At 50.0% G+C, this 24,835-nt stretch overlaps 1 protein-coding gene across 2 annotated transcripts in view; it reads left to right on the top strand.

Annotated features, from left to right (window-relative positions):
- The window catches only part of CA10 (carbonic anhydrase 10), a 498,781-nt gene extending 479,439 nt beyond the window's left edge, over positions 1-19,342 (top strand). For both annotated transcript variants that reach the window (XM_066364602.1, XM_066364601.1), the window contains exons 8-10: positions 13,160-13,314; positions 15,458-15,632; positions 18,077-19,342. In XM_066364602.1, coding sequence (XP_066220699.1) covers positions 13,160-13,314; positions 15,458-15,632; positions 18,077-18,099 — 353 coding nt within the window. In that variant the 3' untranslated portion in view covers positions 18,100-19,342. The remainder of the gene's footprint in view (positions 1-13,159; positions 13,315-15,457; positions 15,633-18,076) is intronic.
- Positions 19,343-24,835: the final 5,493 nt, after the last annotated feature.

Genomic DNA, 24,835 nt, shown 5'->3' with positions numbered 1-24,835 from the left:
GAGGAGCTCAGAGGGAGGGACTCGGTCTTCATTTGCTCTCCGTCTGACAGTATACACTACAAACACTGGTGACAGCCTCAATTAATAGAGGAGTGAATGGCGCCCTGCGGTAGCTGTGACAGGGACAGAGGGCGTGAATGGCAGGGAAGATGGTCCGGAATCGCTTTTGGCTGGTCTTGATGCCATGCTGAGGAGTGTATGCAGAAGATGGATTTGCAGAAACACCCTCAGCACCTCTCCAGACACCCTTCTAGAAATGCAAATAGGAAAGAGCAGGAGCACACCCCCTCCCCCCCCTCCCCGTTCTGTTCCTCACAATCTATCTGTCAGGGCCAGGGGGAAAGAGAGGAGAACTAAAGGAAGATAAGGAGACCCCCATGGGGACAGGTAACTGCGCAAGGCCCCCTAATCACAGGTATTTTGTGCTCTTACACCCGTTGGGAGATCACGGAGGTGTTCCCAGCAGCACATTTATCACACATCTAAAGGAGAGACACCACAGGGATAACGATGGCCCCTCCGCGTGGGAGTGAGCTGGACACACTGTGCCCAGAACGCGGTGGCTGCAGGGATTCATTTGCTCGGCCGGAAAGCCCAGCCCTCTTCCCTCCAGCTAAGCCCCCTGAGGCAGCCCTCCTGCAGAAGGACGGAAGGACCGCAGGTGGCGAGCGGGGAGGGTCTGAAGCAGAAGCCATTCCCTAGGACCCAGTGGTGGGTGGGAAACAGCAGCCTGAAAGTCCCTCCACAGGCTCGGCAAGAGGTCAGCCCGTGAACTCCGGTCAGGACGAGGAGAAGGCCACCTGCTCTGCTTCCATACTGCTAAGATAGAAATAAATCAATTCCTCCGCTGCCACCCAACCGCATGCCAGGGACACCTGCCCTCCGCCCTACCCACTCTCCCCACCAGCCCGTTCTGCGGCTGCAGCCAGAGTTACAGCCCAGTCTAGCTCCCGCCTGCCCCATCACTTAGGCGTGGTACCCGCTCTGCAACATGCTGAGCATCAGGATGAGGCTAACTGAGCACTCGCCGCTCTGCCGGCCGGCCGTGGGGCCAAGGGCTTTGTCTGCAGCACGACACCCAGTGCTCACAGACGACCCACCTTCCAGACAGACAGAGTTGCCGTCCCAGTTTACAGAGGAGGAAACTACGGCTCCACGAAGTGAAGTCGTTTGAGGGGACACACGTCTAGGACGTGGCTATTGACAAACGCGTGTTCTGCATAACCAAAAGCATTCCGCGATACACGCTGACATCTCGCTGCTGCGTCTGTGGGCGAGGGGCGGGGCGGGTGGCCGGGCTTCCACTGCGGGTCTGTGGGCGAGGGGCGGGTGTCTGTGCTTCCACTGCGGGTCTGTGGGCGAGGGGCGGGTGTCTGTGCTTCCACTGCGGGTCTGTGGGCGAGGGGCGTGGCGGGTGTCTGTGCTTCCACTGTGGGTCTGTGGGCGAGGGGCGGGGCGGGTGTCTGCGCTTCCACTGCGGGTCTGTGGGCGAGGGGCGGGTGTCTGGGCTTCCACTGCGGGTCTGTGGGCGAGGGGCAGGGCGGGTGTCTGTGCTTCCACTGCGGGTCTGTGGGCGAGGGGCGGGTGTCTGTGCTTCCACTGCGGGTCTGTGGGCGAGGGGCGGGTGTCTGCGCTTCCACTGCGGGTCTGTGGGCGAGGGGCGGGTGTCTGTGCTTCCACTGCGGGTCTGTGGGCGAGGGGCGGGTGTCTGTGCTTCCACTGCGGGTCTGTGGGCGAGGGGCGGGTGTCTGCGCTTCCACTGCGGGTCTGTGGGCGAGGGGCGGGTGTCTGCGCTTCCACTGCGGGTCTGTGGGCGAGGGGCGGGGCGGGTGGCTGCGCTTCCACTGCGGGTCCGTGGGCGAGGGGCGGGGCGGGTGGCTGCGCTTCCACTGCGGGTCCGTGGGCGGGGTGGGTGGCCGTGCTTCCACTGCGGGTCTGTGGGCGAGGGGCGGGGGGGGGGGGGGGCTGCGCTTCCACTGCGGGTCTGTGGGCGAGGGGCGGGTGTCTGTGCTTCCACTGCGGGTCTGTGGGCGAGGGGCGGGTGTCTGCGCTTCCACTGCGGGTCTGTGGGCGAGGGGCGGGGCGGGTGTCTGTGCTTCCACTGCGGGTCTGTGGGCGAGGGGCGGGGCGGGTGTCTGTGCTTCCACTGCGGGTCTGTGGGCGAGGGGCGGGGCAGGTGGCCGGGCTTCCACTGCGGGTCTGTGGGCGAGGGGCGGGGCGGGTGTCTGTGCTTCCACTGCGGGTCTGTGGGCGAGGGGCGGGTGTCTGCGCTTCCACTGCGGGTCTGTGGGCGAGGGGCGGGGCGGGTGGCCGGGCTTCCACTGCGGGTCTGTGGGCGAGGGGCGGGTGTCTGCGCTTCCACTGCGGGTCTGTGGGCGGGGGCGGGGCGGGTGTCTGCGCTTCCACTGCGGGTCTGTGGGCGAGGGGCGGGGCGGGTGTCTGCGCTTCCACTGCGGGTCTGTGGGCGGGGGCGGGTGTCTGTGCTTCCACTGCGGGTCTGTGGGCGGGGGCGGGGCGGGTGGCCGTGCTTCTTCCACTGCGGGTCTGTGGGCGAGGGACGGGTGGCCGTGCTTCCACTGCGGGTCTGTGGGCGAGGGGCGGGTGGCTGCGCTTCCACTGCGGGTCTGTGGGCGAGGGACGGGTGGCCGTGCTTCCACTGCGGGTCTGTGGGCGAGGGGCGGGTGGCTGCGCTTCCACTGCGGGTCTGTGGGCGAGGGGCGGGGCGGGTGGCTGCGCTTCCACTGCGGGTCTGTGGGCGAGGGGCGGGGCGGGTGGCTGCGCTTCCACTGCGGGTCTCGGGTCAGCTGGGGACACGTGGCCCCACAGGGCTCTCGTCTTTCCGGGATCCAGCAGCTCACCCAGGACAGTACTGGCGCTTCTGAGGGTGGAGGGCTGAAATCTGTGACGTTACTTAGGCCCAGGCTTGAAACTCACACACTGTCACCTCTGTCCACTTTCCTCTGTCCAAAGCAAGCCACATGGACCAAACGCAACCTCAGAGTCTTCCCACGGACGTGGGGGTGGGGAGAGAGGGAGTGACCGTTTCCTGAACAGTGAGCTGCTGCTCCACCGCAGGAGAGCAAGGGTTCAAACCCAGGAGCAAGGAAGGCCTACCTCTGAGCTCTCACAACCAGCTGTGATGCCAATCCTTTCACATCACATGAAACTAGTCAGCATGTTTTTCTCTTAATTCCAACTTCGGTTCAGTTTGAAGAGCCATCTCTTTGCTTCTCGCGCTTGTTGCCACTTGAAAGGGACGTAACTAACCACTGGACTTGAGGGAACTTTGAAAGTTCAGGCTCGTCCATCCTAAGCTGTCTGCAGCTCCTGCCTGTGCCCTGGCATGGAACCACCAGCGGAAATCAGGGGTCTACAGAGGGACCCGGCGGCACTGCCGTTCTAGGCACACGAAGTACCAGGAGAGTCATGGGGTCAGTCTTCCCTCATCGGCCCTTCCCTTGGAGGCATTCATAAGAAGAAGTTGATCTAAGACTCAGTGACATGATCTACTGCCATAAGGATCACTCTCTTTGCTTGGCTGAGAACATTCTAGAGAAGGGCAAGGAGAAATGTTGGGAGATGACTGCGGAGATCCAGATGACGGGACAGTGTGGGTCGTGACCAGGCTAACGTGGGGAGGTGGAGAGGAATGATTGGGGGTATTTTAAAGGAAGAGCCAAAACATCTCCTAATAGATCAGATGTGTGATATGAACAAGAAGAGTCACGGATGACTAAGGTTTTTAGCCTGAGCAACGGGAAGGAAGACATTTCCGTCAACAGAAATGGGAAGACTGTGGATAAACCATGTGAGTGGGTAGGAAGGGAATTGGAAGTTTCAAACATGTTAAGTTGGGATGTCTACAGTGTATCCAATAAGAGATATGGAGTAGGCAGGTGGCTGTCTGAATCTGGATTTCAGGAGACAGAACTAAAGATATAAATGTGAAAAATCACTGGGCTGCAGATGGCATTTAAACCTGGGCGAAATCATGGGAGTGAGAATAAATAGAGGAGAGAGGCGGACCTGTCCTCTCTTTTGAAAGAGCAGCTCGAATCCTCATGACTTGGGACTGCAAATCATTTCTAAAGATAGCTGTTTAATTCCAACCTTGGACGAGGCTTTTTGTGTGTTTGTCTCATCAGCTCACTGAGGAGGCGTGAGGAGGCGAGAGCAAAGTGGAAGCATGGGGTGAAATCACCACAAAATGGCGGCCAGTGGGGACACAGTCTGTTTGTTTGATTTGATCATAGATTAAATGGTGGGGTAGGGAATGAATTGTGTGAAGTCATCCTGTTGAGCCAGTTAAGAAAATCAGTGCTAGGAAACCCATAAAAGGAGGAAAGAAGGAGACTCTTGCCAAAGAACTGGGAATTTTGCAAGCCAGATATTAAACTGGTAAAAGTCACTATACTTTTTTTTTTATTATTCAGTGAGAGGAGGGGAGGCAGAGAGATAGTCTCCCGCATGTGCCTGACTGGGACCCACCCAGCAAGCCCACTAGAGCAGGGGTCTCAAACTCGTGGCCCATGGGCCGCATGCGGCCCGCCGAACAATTTTGTGCGGCCCACAGACTAATCCACGAAGTTCAAAATATTTTGGATAAAATTAAGTAAGCCTAGGGGCCTACTTGTATTTTTCATTTCTCTAGCATCCTAGCTAGATATTAGCTTAGTTAACAGCAGTTGTGATGCGAACTACAGTTTCTGGTCGTTTTGTGACACTGAAAAGTGTTGCATAACAGTTGCCTTTTGTAGACCTAGTGCGGCTCGCCGAACAGCTGTGATCTTGCTCTGCGGCCCACATGCTGAGTTGAGTTTGAGACCCCTGCACTAGAGGGTGATGCTCTGCCAATCTGGGGCATTGCTCCATTGCTCAGCAACTGAGCTCTTCTTAGTGCCTAAAGCAGAGGCCATGGAGCTATCCTTAGCGCCCAGAGCCAACTCACTCCAATCAAGCTATGGCTGCAGGAGAGGAAAAGAGAAAAAGAAGCAAGGTGGGGAAGGTATAGAGAATTAGATGGGCACTTCTTCTTTGTGCCCAGACTGGAAATCAAAAACAGGACATCCATACGCCAGGCTGACGTTCTACCACTGAGCCAACCGGCCAGGGCCAAAGTCACCATACTTATGGGAAACAGTGTGTTCTAGTGAAGAGAGATGGACCTAGCAGACTCGGGCTTCTGGCTCTACCACCTCCTTTGTTGTGTGGCTTCAGGCAAGTTTCTTAACATCTCTGATAACCATTTCACCATCAGTAAAATGAGGATATTCATACTGATATTGAGAGGGTTGGAGTGAGGACTAAGCAAGGTCATGAGTCAAGTGCCTGGACAACAACTGGTATAAACTAGGCACATACTTTTGTGTGTTTCTAAATTGGCCTAAACTACGTGGTCATTAAAGCCAGCTTCCTGTAGAATGAGAGGTAGGTCACTCTGATGCCAAATAAAAAGTATGTTCAAGGTAAACACAGTACTGGGCACATAGCCAACAGTTTGCTTAGTTTAAATGAAGTTAAAAGTTCACAGTGCCTGTGTGTGAACCCATACAGTGGATGGGAATGACCTAGTGAGGGTTCACTACTTTCCTTTGAAGTTTGGGTTTCATATGTTGAGCATATCTTATAAAACACTCTCACTAACCCGCACCACAATGGGAAAGACCAGCCTGAATTAATTTCAGGCTGAATTTAGAAAGTCTGCTCAAGAAAATCCATTTTATTAAAGTTAACTTCCCCTTCAACAGCTTGGGGAGGGGGAGGAGTCACGTCACGACTGAAATCATGACACTGTACAATGGATACTCTGCATGGGTTTTCTGGAGGAGACACTGGCAATTTACTCGAAGTGTTATAATTTTTTGAATGCAGTGTTTTGGAATAATGCCCAGGTCCCTCCATTTGCTCTGTGTTAATTAATTAACAAGCACAGAGCCCTGATTATATAAAAGGTAACATTCCTATCATTTTAGTACCCACGTGACTGCATCGAGCTAGCATTATTTTTTCTAATTTCATGATATTTTAAAGTGGTGAAATTAGTGACTAGTGGAGTGCGGAAAGCCTTCTTAAATGGGTGAGAGGGCGTTGTTGTTAGGACATTCCGTTTAATGAGCTCTTTCTCCCAATGCCCTCGGACAGTGTGTCACTGTCCTAGCTTCCTTCTCATTCAGTTTCATGGCTTCCGTTCATTTCATACATAGCAAATATGATGGTGAACTTCAGTCCAAGAAGAATCCAATAGGTCACTGATTCCGAATTTTAAAGGGTCTGGCTGTTGCCTTCATATATTTCCTCCACGGAAATAAAGGCAGGGCTGAAGGCATTGGGAGGAGAGATTTTAAGCGTGGTGTTTTGACACTCCGTGCGAGTCCCTTAAAACATCTTTTTCGGTCTTGCCTATTTATACCTCTGCTTGAACCCCACGGCCCATGCCCACTCCCACTAAAAGATGGATGTGTAGGCAAGGGCAGACCAACGCCTAACTGCCTTACAGCTCAGTTCCTGGGGAAGGATTTTGTGAGCCCGCTCCTCAGAGAGACACAATGTTAAATGTGATGAAATATCACCGGGGAATTTAAGCATATTGTTCCCGGTGCCTTTCTCTATGCTAAATTGAACTTGTACTTTCATTTCAAAGAACAGCTTCGGCAATGTTTTCGCAGAACGCAGCACACCCATTCCCGCGTCGCCAGCTAGTAGTAACTCACGTCGGCGAGGCATGGAGAAGAGGCAGCTTACCTCCGCGAATCCAATTCTGGGAGGCTCTCTTTCTTTTCATTTATTGTTTGTGGAAAACAAACAGTCGTATTACTTTATGCTTCCGTAATTGCCTTTTTTCATTTCAGTTGTATGTGCCTCCGATTACAAGAGGAAATGTCATTGCGTATAAGAAAATTGCCAAATAGTTCCATATTGATCAGAGGCAAGTCCAGTATCGATCCCTGCACCTGCCAAGTCTTTTTTCATTGGCGTCGTTCTCTTTGAATGGGAACTTCATAAGCAGGAAGCCAGGCAGTGTTAAATCTCATCAGTGGTCCACATAAGGAAACACAATGCCCTTAACAGAGGCTGCACTGGAGCTCAGACTAAGGCAAAAGTCCCTCACTGTGCAATTCTAGGTATTTCATCAGCATGCTTCTCTCAGACAAAGAAAAGCAACTTGGGAATTGTGATGACTAAGACTCATCATGAGCATATCATAAAATCAAGAGCACAGTTGTGAACTTCACAGTCATTTGGAAGAATAAAATTGGGACATAGATTAGGCATAAATAGTCTACACATATTGATTATACTAGGGGTCTTCTTGTACTGCAACAATATAGCTGATACTAAATATAACCTACTTTAGATAAATCTGTCAATGTAAACTTGTTTCTGTTGAATGGAATTTTGAGGTCTATAGAATTATTTTTTACTTGAAGATGACTTTAGTAATATCCACAATGGTCTTGTGCCCCCAAGTAAGAGTGTTAGCCATGAAGGAAAAGTAAGTTACTAGCAAAGCCGCAGTTGAAACTTAAACTTGAATTAAGATTCCTGCTTGAAGTCCAGGGCTTTGTTCTGAATAACCTATATTCCCCTAAGATAGATGATGATGACAGATGATGATAGATAGATAGGTAGATAGATAGATAGATAGACAGACAGGCAGAATAGAAAACCTCTCTATGAAACTACCCTGAAAATTTGTTTGAACTTCTGCCATCACTTGTTCCCAGTAAATACCCTCGAAGCAAGCAGAGGCACACAGGAGCACCCCGCTGGCCGCAGAGCCACACTCCATATTTGTGCTTCTCTGCTCAGAAACAAACCTGACCTCTAGGTCTTGGCCACTCTTCCTAATGAATAGAGCCGTGGGAGTTTGAGGACCAGAATCCACTTTCCAGTGCCTTTGTTCTCAGGCATTTCGTACGCAATGCCCCGAGGGTAACACAGACAGGCACAGACCGATGTTTTCTGCCGGCTGCTACACGAATGAGGGAGTCGGTGGGTGACAACAACTAGTTCCAGTCCTGATCAGCTGTGGAAGACACCTCCTTGACACGAGGGCTGAAAACTGCTGGGTTTGCTCACAGCCTTTTCCTGAGTTTCACAGCCTGTGTCCTGCCGAATGTGCAAAGCAAGTCTCTGTGGGGAGAAGAGAGGAGGCAAAGGGGTAGCCTGTAGTTCTCAAGTTCCAATTCCTAAAAGAGAAAACACTGATTAAATGGCAGCCTTTGAGACAAAGTGGCAAGCCCAATGGAAAAGTGTTACACGTTAAATGCACATCCATTTCAGCAACATAAATGCAAGGGTTCAGGCACGTTAGGTGTAGAAATGTGGTAATGCCACGTGGAGAAAGGCAACAGTCTCATCTCAACCTGTTATCTTGGGATGTGATATATATGGGAGAGGAGGCTGCGCAGCATATATTTAAGTTAATGGTACAGACAGGAGCCTCAGAGAATTTTTCCCATCATCTGACCGATGATGTTGCTTCTTCCTCCTTTAGTTCGTGCTCATCATAAACAGCACCACCAGTAGGTGGTGCTGCTGAGCAGAAATTATTTCATTCATTTGTTCATTTAACCACTGTTGATTGAGCATCCACCACACTGAGGCTGGGAGATTGGAGATAAAAGATGAAAGCCATTCTCCAGAGGCTCACAGCTTAGGGGGGACATTCAAAACAACAATGATTAACAAGCTAATTCAGTAAATATGGTAAAAACGGAAGGTGAGGAGAACCAGGGGGGACTTGGGAAGGTCAAGCAATGGTTGTCCTAGAGAAGCTGGGTGCGGACAGCCCAGAAAGGAAGGAGCGACATCATCGCTACCCAGCATCACTGAGTACTTACCACAGACTGGGCCCCATGCCAACTACTTGAAAAGCTTGATCTCATGTGTTCATTGGAAAACTCTGTGAGGCAAGGACTTTGTCTTCATCCGGGTGCTGTAACAAAGTACCATATAAACAACAGAAATTAATTCTCACTATTCCAGAGGCTGAAAGTCCAAGATCAGGGTACCAGCATGGTTGGGTTCTGGTGAGAACCCTCTTCTGGGTTGCAGAATTCCTGTTGTACCCTCACGTGTCAGAAAGAAAGTGAGAGCGCTCTCTGGAATTGCTTTTATAAGGGCACTAATCCCATTCATTGGAGCTCCATCCTCATGATTGAATTACCTCCCAAAGGCCCTACCTCCAAATACCATCACAATGGGGATTAGGACTTCAACATATATTTGGAGGATGGGAACACTAATATTCAGTCCACTGCCTACTCCAGCCAATCTACATACTACAGATGTATAAACTGAGGCTCAGTCTGTTACCTACATGTCCATGGTCACCTGGGTGATGAGAAGTCATGCCGTCCCTCACACTCAAGTCTGAGTCCAGAGCTCACGCTCTTCACACTGGGTCTTTTCAAGTTCTGTAGTATGAATAAATTACTAGGGCAAAAGTTGAAGTAAGAATATTAGCGGGCCTGACCAGGCGGTGGCGCAGTGGATGGAGCATTGGACTGGGATGCAGAGGACCCAGGTTCGAGACCCCGAGGTCGCCAGCTTGAGCGTGGGTTCATCTGGTTTGAGCAAAAGCTCGCCAGCTTGAACCCAAGGTTGCTGGCTCGAGCAAGGGGTTACTTGGTCTGCTGAAGGCCCGCGGTCAGGGCACATATGAGAAAGCAATCAATGAACAACTAAGGTGTTACAACGCGCAATGAAAAATTAATGATTGATGCTTCTCATCTCTCTCCATTCCTGTCTGTCTGTCCCTGTCTGTCCCTCTCTCTGACTCACTCTCTGTATCTAAAAAAAAAAAAAAGAATATTAGCGGGACTCATGGAAAGAACAAAGTCAGCGAAGGAGGATCGTGGGAGGGCAGACTGTGTGTCTCTCGAAGGGGGTGTGGACAGAAAGGCATCTCCCTGTGGGACCGAAGTACCGTCAGCACACCAGTGTTTGGGAAGCATGTTGCTAGCTTGCTGTGTGTGTTAAACCCGTGACCACGCCTCTTTCATCTCTTGCCCTAACCTGCCGCCACATCCACACACACTAACCCCTTCCTCAAATGCAGATGCAACACAGAGGCTGGTGATAGTTTCTGAGAGACATAAATGTCCTTTTTCTTTCCTCCCATTGTGCCTGGAATGCCCCTCATTCTGCCGCCTCCATCCCTCCCTCCTGCCCACCACCCCGAATGAAATAAAACACAATAATGGCAGCATGCTAGAGTATGCAATATGCTCTGTGTGCAAGCTTGGTTAAACAAACCACATTGACCTTTAATAACCATGTGCCAAGTGCTTCCTTCTCTCATTCAATATGTTAATTTTCAGGCCAAAGCACCATCAGAGCAAGCATCATTAAGAGCAAATCTGATCACGCTACTCTCCTGCCTAAAACCCTTCTGTGGCTATGCATTGCCTACAGGATGAAGCCCACACTCCCAGAAGCACGGAGAAGGCCCTTCTGGGAGTGGCGCCTGCTGACCCTCCAGCCTCATTTCTTACAACACCCGTCCCCTTGCATCTCGCCCACACTCTGGCTGTCCCCAGGCATGCACCACTCTCTGTGTCCTTAGCTCTTTCTCTAGCGTGACTGTCTACAGTGCCCTTGACAGCCATCCCCCTGCCAGCCACACACTGATTAGCTCCTGTCATTCAGGATGCAGGGGAGGGTCAGCTCCTCAGTTAATCCTCTCCTGAGCCCCTTCCCGGGGCGGAACTGGCAGCTTCTCAGGGTACTCGGTACAGATGACTGTCACTGTCTCTGCTGCTCCTTGGTACCTGCACTTAATTCCGTCCTGCTCTCCGATACCTGGCTTTGTGCTTGACACCCGCGAGGGGCTGAAGAAACAGAGCCAAATGATGGGCACTCCACATGAGCTTGTTGTGTCGGTACCTCACCCAGCAGCTGCCCAGGTCCGTCTCATTAGTGTGTGCTCTGGCATCGTGTCTTGGTCACGGAAGCATCTGAGCACATGGGCCAGAGTGCAGACCCTTCCCAGCCGTGTTCGTCACTGTGTCTCTCCTGAATTTGTCCTGATTCTCTGGTGTTTTGATGGAAAGGCAGAAACGTTTAAATGGAAAGAGAAAGGAAGTCCTTTCTCCAAGAGTTGGTCTCCAAACCCAGCTTGACCAATCTCTCTCTCTCTCATCTCTCTCACACATGGGCATTTGGACAGAGCCTTAGAGAGGGTCGGTCACCCCATCAAGGTAGTCAGAGCCCAGGAAAATGGATTAATGGATTAGTAGCCTCAATGCTCAGGATCAGGAGGTAGATACAGGCCAGGCCAAGGCGCTCTTATCACCACCTGGTATTAGAGTCTACATATATTCGTTTTGCCATTTGTAGTCTGTCTCTTCAACTAGAACGAGGGCAGACACTGCACCTGTCTTGTTTACTGCTGTATCCCCGGAGCCTAACCTCGTGCCCAGCACTGACAGGTCCTTCGTGAACATTTGCTGAACGGACGACTTGGGTCTGGAGGTCAAAGATCTGGGTTTCTTTCACCTCTGCAAGTTAGCAGCTAGCTCTGTGGCCTTGGGCAGATTACTTTGCCTTTCTGATCTTCAGTCTCTCGTCAAGGAGGATATTACTATCTGCCTGAACAATCTCACTAGGTCAGGATGAGGTTCTCGCTGTATGTGAAAGCCCTTTCTTATCATTAGATGTGCACCATACTACACCTAAGAGATTATATCATCCTCGAAGAGTTAGTCCTTCCACGTGGGAGTTGAACATGTAAATGAGAGACAATACATGAATCGAGGGAGACTAGAAGAGCCATTCTCACCCCTCGGCCAGGCAGGCTTTGGGTCCCTGCCATGTGTTCTCCAGACCTCCTGGATGGGCTGTAGTGGTCGACCCTCATGGCAAACTGGGGGAATGTAGGGGTCTTGGAACTACTGGCGTACAGTGGGCTATGAAGACCATTCTGGCAATGTACACAGGCTACCCTATGAGAAGCATACAGAGTAAGAAAAATTAAGGAGCCTGGACTGCTCCTTATGAAATGCCAACATTGAGAAAAACAGGTAGGAAGTCAGGAGCCAGCAACAGAACCCAACACAGAATGGCCAGAAAAATAGGAATACTAACGGTGCTTTAGAAGCCAGGAGAAGACAGCAAGAGTGTGCCAAAAAGGACGGTAGGGAGAAGAGGGTGGAGTGGGAGAGGTTCATTGCAATTTATTGAGATTTGAAAACTCAAATACATTACGATCTTTTTCAACTGCAGCCAGTGCATTGAATTTAAAAAGCAGAAGGAAATACAAAAATGTTCATGGCAGTTGTTTTAGATAATCAGGGTCGTAATTTTTTTCTCTTTCTTCCATAGTCTGATGCATACTTATGTTACTTTTATAATTAAAAAACTATCGTTAATGATAAAACATTTATGAGTGTGAATACTCCACCTTGGGGTCAGAGGAAAGGCTGGGTCTGCCTGGGCCTGACAGAGAAGAGATCCACAAACATGCAGTCAGCTGTTGAACTTCACCTTTGAGTCTCATGATAGGATTGGCCTGATTGCTTTTCTTTCTAAAAGCATTTCTTAATGCTCTTTTTAATTAAGCAATGTTTATAAATAAGAATGGTGACCAGGTAACGTTTTCACAGGTCCTGAAGACTTCAATTGTGCATTTCCTTATGACTAGAGTACTATGGTCCCAGGTCTGAAGAACCATAACCGAATATTTGGCTCTTCCTTGTGTCCTTGTCATAGACCACACTTCTGTTCACCAATATTCAGTGTCCCATACTGCAGGAAGAACATATTTCCTCACATCTCTGATGCCAACCTTGGGCATGTGACTTTTTTTGGCTACTAGAATGTGCATAGGGGTGACATGTGCCACTTCTGGGATGGGAGCTTCTCTCCCAATCATTGCAACTCACAAGTCTAGATAGGAGCTATTCTAAGAGCCTGGGTCCCAGAATTTGAACAATAATGACGTGGAGGAAGCCTTAAGTAAACCTAGAATGGACATGTACGTAAGCAAGAAATAAACCTTCATTGTTTAAAATGATTGAGATTTGCGGGACTGTTTGTTACTGCAGTCTATCCTGACAGATACAATCTTCTGGAATCATTAAAAAAAAAAAAATCAGCAATGCCAGCACTTTCTCAAGAAACCTAATTCTTAAGTCTTTCTTCTTTCCTTCTCCAGATGATGCATATTTACTACAGGGACTTAATATAGAGGAACTATATCCAGAGACCTCTAGTTTCATTACTTACGATGGGTCGATGACTATCCCACCCTGCTATGAGACGGCAAGTTGGATCATAATGAACAAACCTGTCTATATAACAAGGATGCAGGTGAGCTTCTCTGGGGTCTTTTAGTGGATGGGGAAGACAGTGTGGAACCTGGCTGTGTTTGTGAAATACCTACTGTGTTAGTTTTCCAGGACTGCTTTAATAAAGTACCACAGAGTTGGTGGCTTAAATAGCAGACATGTAGTGTCTCAGAGCTCTAGAGCCTATAAATCCAAGGTCGAGGTGTCAGCAGAGTTGATTCCTTCTGAGGGAGTGGGGAAGAATCTGTTCCATGCCTTTCTCCTGGTTTCTGCTGGTTTCTGGCAACCTTTGGTGTTCTTTGCCTTAGAGAAGTATCACTGCCCTCTGCCTTCAGCTTCACATGACGTTCTCCCTACAGCTGTGTCTCTTTGTCCAAATCCCCCTTTGTATAAGGACACCAGTCACATTGGAGTAGGGCCCCCCCCCCCCCAGTAACCTAATCTTAGCTAATTACATCATAATGACTACATCATTCGACAAATCAGGTCGAATTCTAAGGTACTGGAAGTTAGGACTTTAACTTAGGAATTTTGGGGGTGCACAATTCAACTCACCACACCTACACTTAAAGAATCAGCATCTTCAAGCAAGTTCAAGACTCAGCATGAACTACGTGTAGAAGCCTCCAACCTGTCTGACAGAAAGAACAGCAGGGTTAGTTCCCAAAGTGTGTCTGCAGCGATAGTGAGCAGACAGCAAGTGAGCAAAATGGATGAAATGGTCAAACATGTCTGAAAAAGGCTAGATTAAAGAAGAATTAAATAGATCTCATTGTTGGGAGACTTCCCAGGCCTTTGAAATGATAATAATTATGTCAGTCTCCAAGAGGAAGCAGTATGCTATGTAGCCTCTCACAAACATAATCGAACGGGGAAGTTTTTTTAGAGCATCTCCCAGCGTTCCTCGTAAAGCTGGCTCGGATTCCTCGGACCTGGATGGGAACCAGGAGATCCGGCCTCAAAGGCCAGCTTTGGGGAACGGTTCATTACATGCTCCCAGAGCTGCCACCGCCCTTCTGTGAAATAAATGCAGCTCATTATGATGGGGGGTAAATCACACCAACCTGTTCCAGCTCTGACATGCTGAGATGCGATAAACACTCAGAGGGGAGATGAGTGATGGACGCCGAACCTGTTCCCCTGTACGGGACAGTGCAGGTGACCCTTGAACACCTCGGGTTCGAACTGCGGAGGGCTGGCTGTATGCATTGCTTTATACAGGGACTTGGGGCATTTGAGGATTTTGGTATCCACAAAGGGCGTCCTATCACCAATTCCCAACGGATACCAAGGGACCACTCAGTTTTGGGGAAAGAGTCAAAAATTATACGTAGATCTTGACCTGCACAGGTCGGTGCCCCCAGACCCCCACATTGCTCAAGGGGCCGCCGTACTTACGACCCAACAACAAGGAGAACAATTTGAAGACTCTGATCCTCTCTGTATTGGTTAGGACTCTTGGTGATCAGCAACCGCCTACCTCCCAGATAACTTAAACCTAGGAAAAGGGTTTGTTCAAGAGAAACTGGGCAACTGAGAAACAAGGAACTGAAGATGTGAAATTGACGTCAGCAATTCGCGGGGATCAGAACCCCAGACGCCCTGTATCCCTGCCCTGCTGTGCTTCCTACTGCGCATGCGCCTCATGCATCTCTCCTGCCACGACTCCTCCCTTGTTTCTCAGTCCCGGGGCGGAGCTTGGCTGCAGCTCCTGGCTCTGATTTCACAGAAAAAGAACCAAACTAATCCAGCTTAGTTTCGCTCTGACCCCTGGACCAATGACTACAGTGTGGATAATACCCGTGTCAGGGAATAATTCTCTGAGTTGTTGGGAATTACTGAACCATGGGGAGTAAGAGAAAGAGGCCCTGGAGGACACCTAGTTGGATTTCCTCCTTTGACAGATGGTGTGACTGGGGATTAAACAGAGTAGTTGACTTCTTCCGTGGCATCCATGAGCTATTGAGCTCGAAGCAAGGCTCACCCCGCATTTGGCAGCCTCAGTGAGCCCCCAGCACAACCGAGTCCACAGAACAAGGGTCTCTGCGGGGCTCGCGTGCCCTTCCACAGACAGTCTGGCTTGGCCAGTCTCTGCGGGGTCTCACTTCTTTCCCTAGTGCCTTTCAGAGGAGGGGTGGGTCTCACAGCTGTTTCTCTCTCCTCAGATGCACTCCTTACGCCTGCTCAGCCAGAATCAGCCATCTCAGATCTTTCTGAGCATGAGTGACAACTTCAGGCCTGTCCAGCCACTCAACAACCGCTGTATCCGCACCAACATCAACTTCAATTTACAGGGGAAGGACTGTCCAAACAACCGGGCCCAGAAGCTTCAGTATAGAGGTGAGTCCTTGGCTCAGAGGGCAGCGGGCCCATGCCGGAATTCAGACCTCTTGCTTAGACCAGTTCTTTTTTTTTTTTTTTTTTTTTTTACAGAGAGAGGGATAGATAGGGACAGACAGACAGAAATGGAGGGAGATGAGGAGCATCAATCATTAGTTTTTCGTTGCGACACCTTAGTTGCTCATTGATTGCCTTCTCATATGTGCCTTGACCGCAGGCCTTCAGCAGATCAAGCAACCTCTTGCTTGAGCCAGCGACCTTGAGTCCAAGCTGCTGAGCTATCTCAAACCAGATGAGCCCGTGCTCAAGCTGGCGACCTCAGGGTCTCGAACTCAGGTCCTCCACATCCCAGTCTGACGCTCTATCCACTGCGCCACCGCCTGGTCAGGTTTAGACCAGTTCTTGAAGGCCTGGTGTTATCTCCCGTTATGGGGGATCGTGATTATAAGTAATAACTAAGACCACCACCTTCCACACACATGGTGCTTTTCTGTTGGTAAAGCCTATATATAGTAGAGATAGCGATCAAACTTCAGATCCCTTCTGGTCCAGACAAAACAGCCTTTTTATTGCCATTGTATTGAAGAGTCCAGAGAGGCTGATTTCTTTTCAAGGTTACGTGTTGGAGCAGGACAGCTAGAAGCATGAGAGCTTTAGATATAATGGACCCCTTCCCCCTAGAAGGTGAGCAAATACCCATATGCTAGGCCACTGGGCCACAAGGAGGAATGTGTGTGAGTGCATCCTTTTCCAGGGCTATGCCCCTAGAAGTGACAATCATTCCTACTGTAGAGGATATTCAAAATGACTCCTGCCTCCTGTAACCTTCTGGTCTGCACCCAACCCTCTCTCTTCCCTTCTACACACTAAGTATGTGTTGATCACTGTGGTCAACCCTCAACATGGAAAGGAAGACAGAGTTGTCATAAACATGCCCTCTACTCATGACTAGAGTCATGACACCCAAGCTCTGGGCCTGTTTCTGTTGCAAACAAACCATGCAAACTCAGCCAAGGCATTTACCCCCATGGACCTTGCTTTTTTCATGACTGTTCCTAGATCATCGACTTCACAACTTGTTGTGAGGAATGAATGAGAGCCGGGATGGTGAAGCCCTTTGTAGCAATGACGTACTGCTCCACCATGGGGGCTGGGAGTGTTACCCGGCGGCTTTGAGCAGCAGCTACCACCCCTGCCCCTTGGTCCCCCGCTTCATCTCTCCTACTTCCCCCACATTTCTATCTTTCCTTTTGCTCTCTCAGACACACACAGAGAGCCAAAACTATAATTTTCTGTTCCCTTTCAGCCAGAAAACAAATACTCAACTCATTGATTGAGCCTTCTCTTTGTTCAACACCTATTTATTGTGCATCTGCTAAGAGCCAGGTACCTAGCTTGGTGATGAGGATACAAGGTGATGTAGACAGCTGTGACCCCACCAATAAAGCGCTTATAGTCTAGAGCAGGTGTCAATAAACTTCTTCCATAAAGAGCCAGATGGTAAATATTTTAGGTTTTATGAATCATACAGCCTCTGCAACACTCTGATGTTATAGTGTGAAAGAGGCCATAGATAATATGCAAATGAATGGAGTGGCTGTGTTCCAATAAAACTTTATTTACAAAAACTTATCATAGGCTGGATCTGGCCAGTAGACTATCTTTTCCCACCCCTGGTCTAGAGCAAAACTCTCTGTGATGATAACAGTGTTCTGTATTGACATTGTCCAATATGGTAGCTACTAGCCACATGTGGCTATTGAACATTTGGAGTGTGGCTAGTACAATAAGGCAACTGAATTTTTTTTTTTCTGTATTTTTCTGAAGCCAGAAACGGGGAGAGACAGTCAGACAGACTCCCGCATGCGCCCGACCGGGATCCACCCGGCACGCCCACCAGGGGGTGACGCTCTGCCCACCAGGGGGTGATGCTCTGCCCCTCCGGGGCATCGCTCTATCGCGACCAGTGCCACTCCAGCACCTGAGGCAGAGGCCGAGGAGCCATCCCCAGTGCCAGGGCCATCTTTGCTCCAGTGGAGCCTCGGCTGCGGGAGGGGAAGAGAGAGACAGAGAGGAAGGAGAGGGGGAGGGGTGGAGAAGCAGATGGGTGCCTCTTCTGTGTGCCCCGGCTGGGAATCAAACCCAGGACTTCTGCACGCCAGGCCGACTCTCTACCACTGAGCCAACCAGCCAGGGCCTGAATTTTTTATTCAATTTTAATTCATTCACATCTGTGGTAGCCCCATGTGACTGCTGACAACAAAATTGAACACCTCAGGCCTAGAGGTTCACAAGGAAGTGGAGGGGTTATTGGATACAGACAAGTAAGGAGGCATTTACAGAACTGATTCTTCCCCTTTGAAGTGAATCCCCCACACTCTGTGCAAATTCATTCAATTATGTCTTGTTTTATGTTGTGTGTTTTTCTTTCTGTCTCTTTCCAGTAAATGAATGGCTCCTCAAGTAGGAAAGTAGTCCAAGAAGAATTCCATCTCAGAGAAATGCTACAACTGTGAATTGATGTAACCTGGGATGTTCCCTTCTTTCTTCTCTCTCCTTCTCCTCCTCCAGCCTCATTAACTCTTTGGATTGGCCCTGTCTTCATGAAAAGTATCTGAGAAACCATGACAGAGGACATACACACACACTCACACTCACACAAAAACATATCGACACACATATACACTCACACAGCCTCCAAGATGGGAAGTCAAGTTTTCAGGAACAAAAGGCTCATTCATAAGAGGTCATAGAAGAAAATAACCAGTTAACCTGATTACAATTTTGATACTGTTTTCCTGAACTAAGAAATCTACCCAGTGAAACTTTTCAGCCTTTGTACATACAAAATTCTTCCAAAAGAGAGAGGAGAAAACATGGCTTCGGCAACATCAAGCAGACTTTGTCCTTTGCATCAAATCTCAGATAGTGTCCTAGGATCCTTTGAGGGTGCGGGCAGCAGGTGAACCAGGACAAAGTCAGCCAAGGACACTTATTTCTAGATTATGATTCTTCTGTTTACTCAACAATTTAAAAAAGGAAAAAAAAAAAAAGAACAGACATTGAAGAGATACACATTGTATATATATATCACCGCAGACTATAAAGAAATTGAATTATTTCCCCTTTGTCACATATCTGTAGTAGGATTTGCCAAGATCAGAATCGATCCATTTGCTGTCTCTTGTTTTCCAAAGGTCATACATTGTGTTTGGTTATTGTTAACAGCTCAATAAATGTGTTTAACGAGTTAATTTTATTTTTCTGGCTTTGGTCGGTTCTCCTCCCGTCCAGGCTAAGCCTTGGCTCCACGCAACTGCATTCTCTGGTTTCCTTCGTTCCTTCACCTCCATGTTCTGTTCATTTGCAGCCCATTTTTACTGAGTTTGTGGCAATCAGGAATGCATTTGCTAAGCAAGTATACCTTTAATTCCACTCCATGGCTCGATCATTCATACGAGGTGAGCTTTAGCCTGAGACAGCAGGCGACAGAAATCCTTGCGTTTTAAAACTGCCATCCCCCCCTCCCTGTGATGCGCCCTTGAAGGAATGCACTTTGCCTTGTAAATTCCTGGGAAAGGGGTGTTTTTTCTCTCCAGCTGCAGCTGGGTCTCACAGAGTACAAACGAATGCCTTTCTTTTCTTGTTTATAATGGTCACTCACTGTGTTTGGTTACTGTCAAGAAATCAATAAATGTGTTTAACAAGTTCCCCAGTCCCCACGTCTGAGTTTATTGAGGGGAGGGACGCTCCCGGCCTGAGTCCAGTACGGCCTGTCTGGTCATCCCCAGAGCCAGGTCATTAACACCCTGTTGAGAAAACATATCGGCTGAGCTGCTGGAAGGGGAGACATGGATGTTCATTCAATGGCCACATTAAAAATAACTTTCCCCTCTCCTTCTCATCACGAGAGGGAAAGCACCAGCATGCAGGGTCTGTGCAGATGGCGACGTTTGCGAGCATACAGAAAACTTCAGCCGAGTGACTCAGGTATATTCATGATGGAAAAAAGTAATCAAACAGCCAGACAGTCCATATATGAAATAATACACTGAGCTGGATTTTGGTTTTTGGGGGTTTTTGTTTACTTTTTGCACTATGTTAGATGGTGAGCTTAGCACGATGACATGTGTGCCTATTTCTGAACGATCGTATTTTTCAGAAAATCCAAATCCGTTGGCAAAGGTTTAGGGTGGGCAGGTGACAGTCTTTCTTTGTGTGGCTTACTGCTTGCTCTCTGAGTCAGAATCTTCCTTAGCCTGCAAGGGTAGGCAGCCATATAATATAATGGCTGAAGGACATGGACGGTAAATCAACCAGGCCTGGCTTCGGATCTTGACTCTGCCACCTGCCTGCTCGCCGTGTTGTCCTAGGCAAGTTGCTTTACTTCTCTGATCTGCATTGTGGATGTTATTAATAGTAACTGCCCGCGTGAGTTGTCAGGCCTGAATGCTATGTACAATAGTTACTTAGAGCAGCTAGCACCAGACCTGCAGTGAATGTTCTATAAAAGGTGCCCAGAGGGCATGTGTTATCTGGACCGTGCCATACCTTCCTCTGCAGGGAGGGGTTAGCACCCATCACAACAGGGGAATCAAATTAATATCACATGAGAACAACAGCGTGCCGGCAGACAGCACACAGGGAGATGCCTGCACGTGTCGGGTAGGGAGGAAGGCACACCCGAGCAGGGAGCTGGGTTTCTAGGCTCTGTTCTTTCACCAGCACCCTCTGTGACAAGGGACAGTATCCTTACTTAGAAACGGCTTGGACAGGACCTCCCATGGCCTTTTTACTCTGTCGTTCCCTAACTCCATCTCTCATTCAGTTCTTAGTCCAGGAAAACCCAGGCTTCCCCCCCCCCGCCCCGGGCTCCCTGGCAATGCGCAGAATTTCACCCTGGCCAAACAGAACTTGAAAAGGAGCAAACTGGCCCATTTCCCACCTGCTGGACCAATCCCCAATGTCCCTTCTCCCCACTCCCTAGATTTCCCAAACTATGATGTAGATATGGGGCACTTTGCCCTCAAACCACATGGAAGTAAAAAGATTAGATAGGTGTGTACTACTCTAAAAAAGAAGTTTTAGGAGCATCTAAAAGCCCATGAGAGTTGGTGAAGCCATCAGGGAACACAAGCACATTTGTAAATTTCAAGCCCTGGGCCCTCTGGGGTCGGAGGTGTGGGCAGGCCGGCTGGTTTTGCCTGGATAGTCTCAGGTTTATGTGGGCATCCTTTCCCCAGGGAAGGACAATTAGTGCAGAGACACACATACTGGGCCTCAGTTCCCTCCCCAGCAAAATGGGGGAGGGAGGCAACCACACACAGAAGAGATTTCTGGGCAAACTGCATGAGAAAAAGGCAGTGTGTGCAGATGCACAGGTTCCAACCCCCCACCCCCAAAGATACATTTTGTGGTTTCCAGGGCGATTTTGGGCCTGTTCCCACCTCCCTGGGTAGCAGTTTGGTTTCCAAGGAGACATCAGGACAACCAGAACTGAGCGCACTGAACGTGTCTGGAATGTGAGCGTAACACGGAGCTTGGGCAGGAGAGCACACTCAGTCACAGCCACAGCCACCCACTCTGGGGACGAGTGTCTGACTGACGATTGTCAGTTAACAAATGCCAACATCCCCAGGCTGGGCCCTTAACCTGCTGGACCCCGGAGCTCTTATAGTTTCCGAACATATCCACTTCCTGTTCCAGAAAGCCTACAAGGAGGATCTCCAGGAGCAGAAAGTCACCCTAACATCGACCACCAACTACACGATGTAACATAAGACAGACCGCCGAGACCCCAGCTGAGGAAACGTACTAACAGGGCCCACCGAGGGTGGCGCGTTCCCCTCTGGGTCCAGCCCTGTGCTGAGCGACGCGCAGGTACGTCTCCTTCCACCCACACCCCGACCCGGGAGATAGTCCCCATCGCTGCCCCGTGTTATGAACGCAGACACTGGACTTCTAGAGGTTGGGGGACGTGCTTGGGGTCACGAGCTCAGAGGCTATAAAGCCTGACCCGGCTCTGAAAGCCGAGGCTTCTCGAGGTGTGGCCCTGAGTGTCGGGGTCCCGGGGAAACTGGGGAGACATGCGCACTCGTGGACTGCAACGCCAGCGTTCTGACGCACCCGGGGTGGGGTCCAGCCCTCGGCGTTCTGACAAGTCCTCCAAGTGATTCTGAGTATTCTCAAGTGTGAAAACTACTGTAAATCAAATACCTGTTGGGTTCCTAAACTTTGCCCGGGACTCGGGCTCTATTGCACCCAACTGAAGTCAGAATGGCGGGTGGCAGCCAGGTGTCAGTGTTTTATAAAAATGCCCCATGATTCCCACGTGCAACAAAGCTGGGAACCACATCCTCGTCTGAAAGGCCTTCTGTGAGAAGGGCTCACCGGTAAGATGGGACCCTGGAGCCATCTGGCCAGCATCGTCCACCACGTGCTGCCGATTCAGAAACCACATCCAATCTCTGTGCACAGTAACTGTTTTGGGTGGTCTCAGAACGTTCCCCAGCCTCCTTCTCCTTCCCCAGATCTTCAGTTAGCAGGTCCAGAGTTGGAATAACGAATCTTGCTCTTTTCAAACAAAAGAAGCATTCATGTTTGAAATAATGACTTGGCACCAACCTTCCGAAGCCCACCTCAGGTCATCATTCCTAATTACTCAGATTGCAATGTTTCCAAGGCTTCAGATCATTATGAACAAATGAAAAAAAAAAAAGCTATGCGTTAGGAGACCAGAAGTTCGGAAAGATAAGCTCGGTTCATAATTAAAAGTTATGGGCAAATTATAGCCCTGTCAGCTCTAACTTCATGGTGTCTCTTCCAAGCCGTGCTCCTTCCCCCAATCCAACAGCCTGTGACAGCCCTGTGACAAGCCCTGTGACAAGCCCTGTGACAGCCCCAGTGCCCTACTTCATCACCCCTGGCCTGCACTATAGCAGTAGCCATCCAACAGGTCCTCTGACCTCCACCCTCCAGGTCAGTGAGAGACGCCAAGGGTACGGAAATACTCAACCTCCGCTCTCAGATAAAAGCGATTTGATCCCACCCTTAGAAGAGGTTGGAGGAATTTCAGGCTAGACTGGGGAGTGGGTGAAGATAATCTGAGACATTTTCCAGGGCAGAGACCAAAGCGCAAAGCTACACAGATCATCCGATGGGGCAGGCCTCCAAATCGAGATGGCAGAGAAACAGACTCCGGGCACAGTGCGGGACAGAGCCTGTGTGCCACACCCGGAATGGAGATTAGGGAACAGGGCATTTCCTGAGCTGTTCTCCACAGGATCTCTGAGGCCTTGACCAGGGGCCAGGGTGGAGAGGAAGACAGGGAGAGTCAGGTGACCCAGACATTTCCAACCCATTCCCATCCCGTCTTTAGGATCAGTGAACCAAAACCTCCAGCTGGGGACCATGTCCCAAGACTCAAAACTCCCGATGGTCCCCAGCTGTTCTCAGATTAAAGGTTCAAATTCCTTAGCAGAGCAGGCGAAGGCGTCCTTCCTAGGTTCGCAACAGGGTCCTGCAGACTCGTGTCTCAGCCTCGCAGCCTCAGCCCACGTGATCCCTCTGTTCTTTCCCGTTCCTCCTCGCCCGTGGAAACCCAGCACACCTTCACAGAAAACCCAGGCTGCCCTGCCCACCCCAGGCTGCCCTGCCCACCCCAGGCTGCCCTGTCCACCCCGGGCTGCCCTGCCCACCCCAGGCTGCCCTGCCCACCCCAGGCTGCCCTGTCCACCCCAGACTGCCCTGTCCACCCCGGGCTGCCCTGTCCACCCCAGACTGCCCTGCCCACCCCGGGCTGCCCTGTCCACCCCAGACTGCCCTGCCCACCCCGGGCTGCCCTGCCCACCCCGGGCTTCCCTGCCCACCCCGGGCTTCCCTGCCCACCCCGGGCTGCCCTGCCCACCCCGGGCTTCCCTGCCCACCCCGGGCTGCCCTGTCCACCCCGGGCTGCCCTGCCCACCCCGGGCTGCCCTGCCCACCCCGGGCTGCCCTGTCCACCCCGGGCTGCCCTGCCCACCCCGGGCTGCCCTGTCCACCCCAGGCTGCCCTGTCCACCCCAGGCTGCCCTGCCCACCCCAGGCTGCCCTGTCCACCCCAGACTGCCCTGCCCACCCCGGGAAGATGCTCTCTGAGCATGTTGATTTTTATCTCTGATGAACATTGACTCCATTCGGGTGGGTCTACATTAGAAACACAGACAAGCATAGAAATACATGTGTTATATACATCGAGCTGTATTCTGTTCTCTATTTTCCTGTCTGTACGTGCCAATTTGAAATTCCCTGAAGACAGAGATTATCTCTGCATTTGTCTTTGTTTTGTTTTTGCATTTATCTTTGTATCTCTCCCTAGAATGCATAGAAAGAAAAAACAGAGAGTCATCATATCAGAATGCTTTTCAAATAGTGGTACTCAAAAATGTTTGTTGATAACATAGAATTTTCCTATGGATAGGGGTGGATTTGATTATTTTCAGTTCTGAGTTATTGAGCTCCTTCTGTGTCCCAAGTGTATATCAGGCAGAGTGCTGGATTCTTTAATGTATATATATATATATTTCATACATTGTTTTTAATTTGGTGCTCAGCAGTTCTACCAAGTAGTTCTTGGCTTAATTTCATAGATAAAAGATGTTAATCAAAGAGGTGAATATACTTACCCAAGATCACGCAGCTGTTGAATATCAGCCAGAATTACAGGAAAGGCTGACACTAGAGAAGGCTCAGGTGAATGTGCTCTCGGCCGCTGTGAGAACGACAGGGCTCCTCCCACTGAGGCTGAGCTCATTTAGTCCTATTCTCTCTAGCAGACCCGGTGCAAGAGGCCTGCCAGGGGGTCCCAGCCCCGGGGCCAATTCAGTCCGAGTCCCCGACCATAAGCCCAGGCCACCGGTAGACTTTTTTAAGGCCCAGGTCATTCTATTGTGCCATCAGCGATGAGAACCATTCTCAACTTTTTGCTGCCCATGGAGTTACTCGGGGAGCTAATAAAGGTGCTGAGCGGCGCTAGCTCCAAAAGTTCCCACGTGAATCTAATGTCAGCCAAGGCAGACTCACTATTCTATCCAAGGATATTTGCCAAACTACATAGAGGCTACTTTGTAGGGTACCTGCCCCTGGCAAAGATACTCAGACAGAATGGTGGAATGGAGAGTCAATGACAGAAAAAACTGATACCTTTACAGGCCCAGAATGCTGGGT

The sequence above is a fragment of the Saccopteryx leptura genome, chromosome 2 (genome assembly GCF_036850995.1).
Source record: "Saccopteryx leptura isolate mSacLep1 chromosome 2, mSacLep1_pri_phased_curated, whole genome shotgun sequence".
In the NCBI taxonomy this organism is placed as follows: domain Eukaryota; kingdom Metazoa; phylum Chordata; class Mammalia; order Chiroptera; family Emballonuridae; genus Saccopteryx; species Saccopteryx leptura.
Note: the sequence above shows the minus strand (reverse complement) of the source record. Positions and strands in the feature narration are given on the sequence as shown.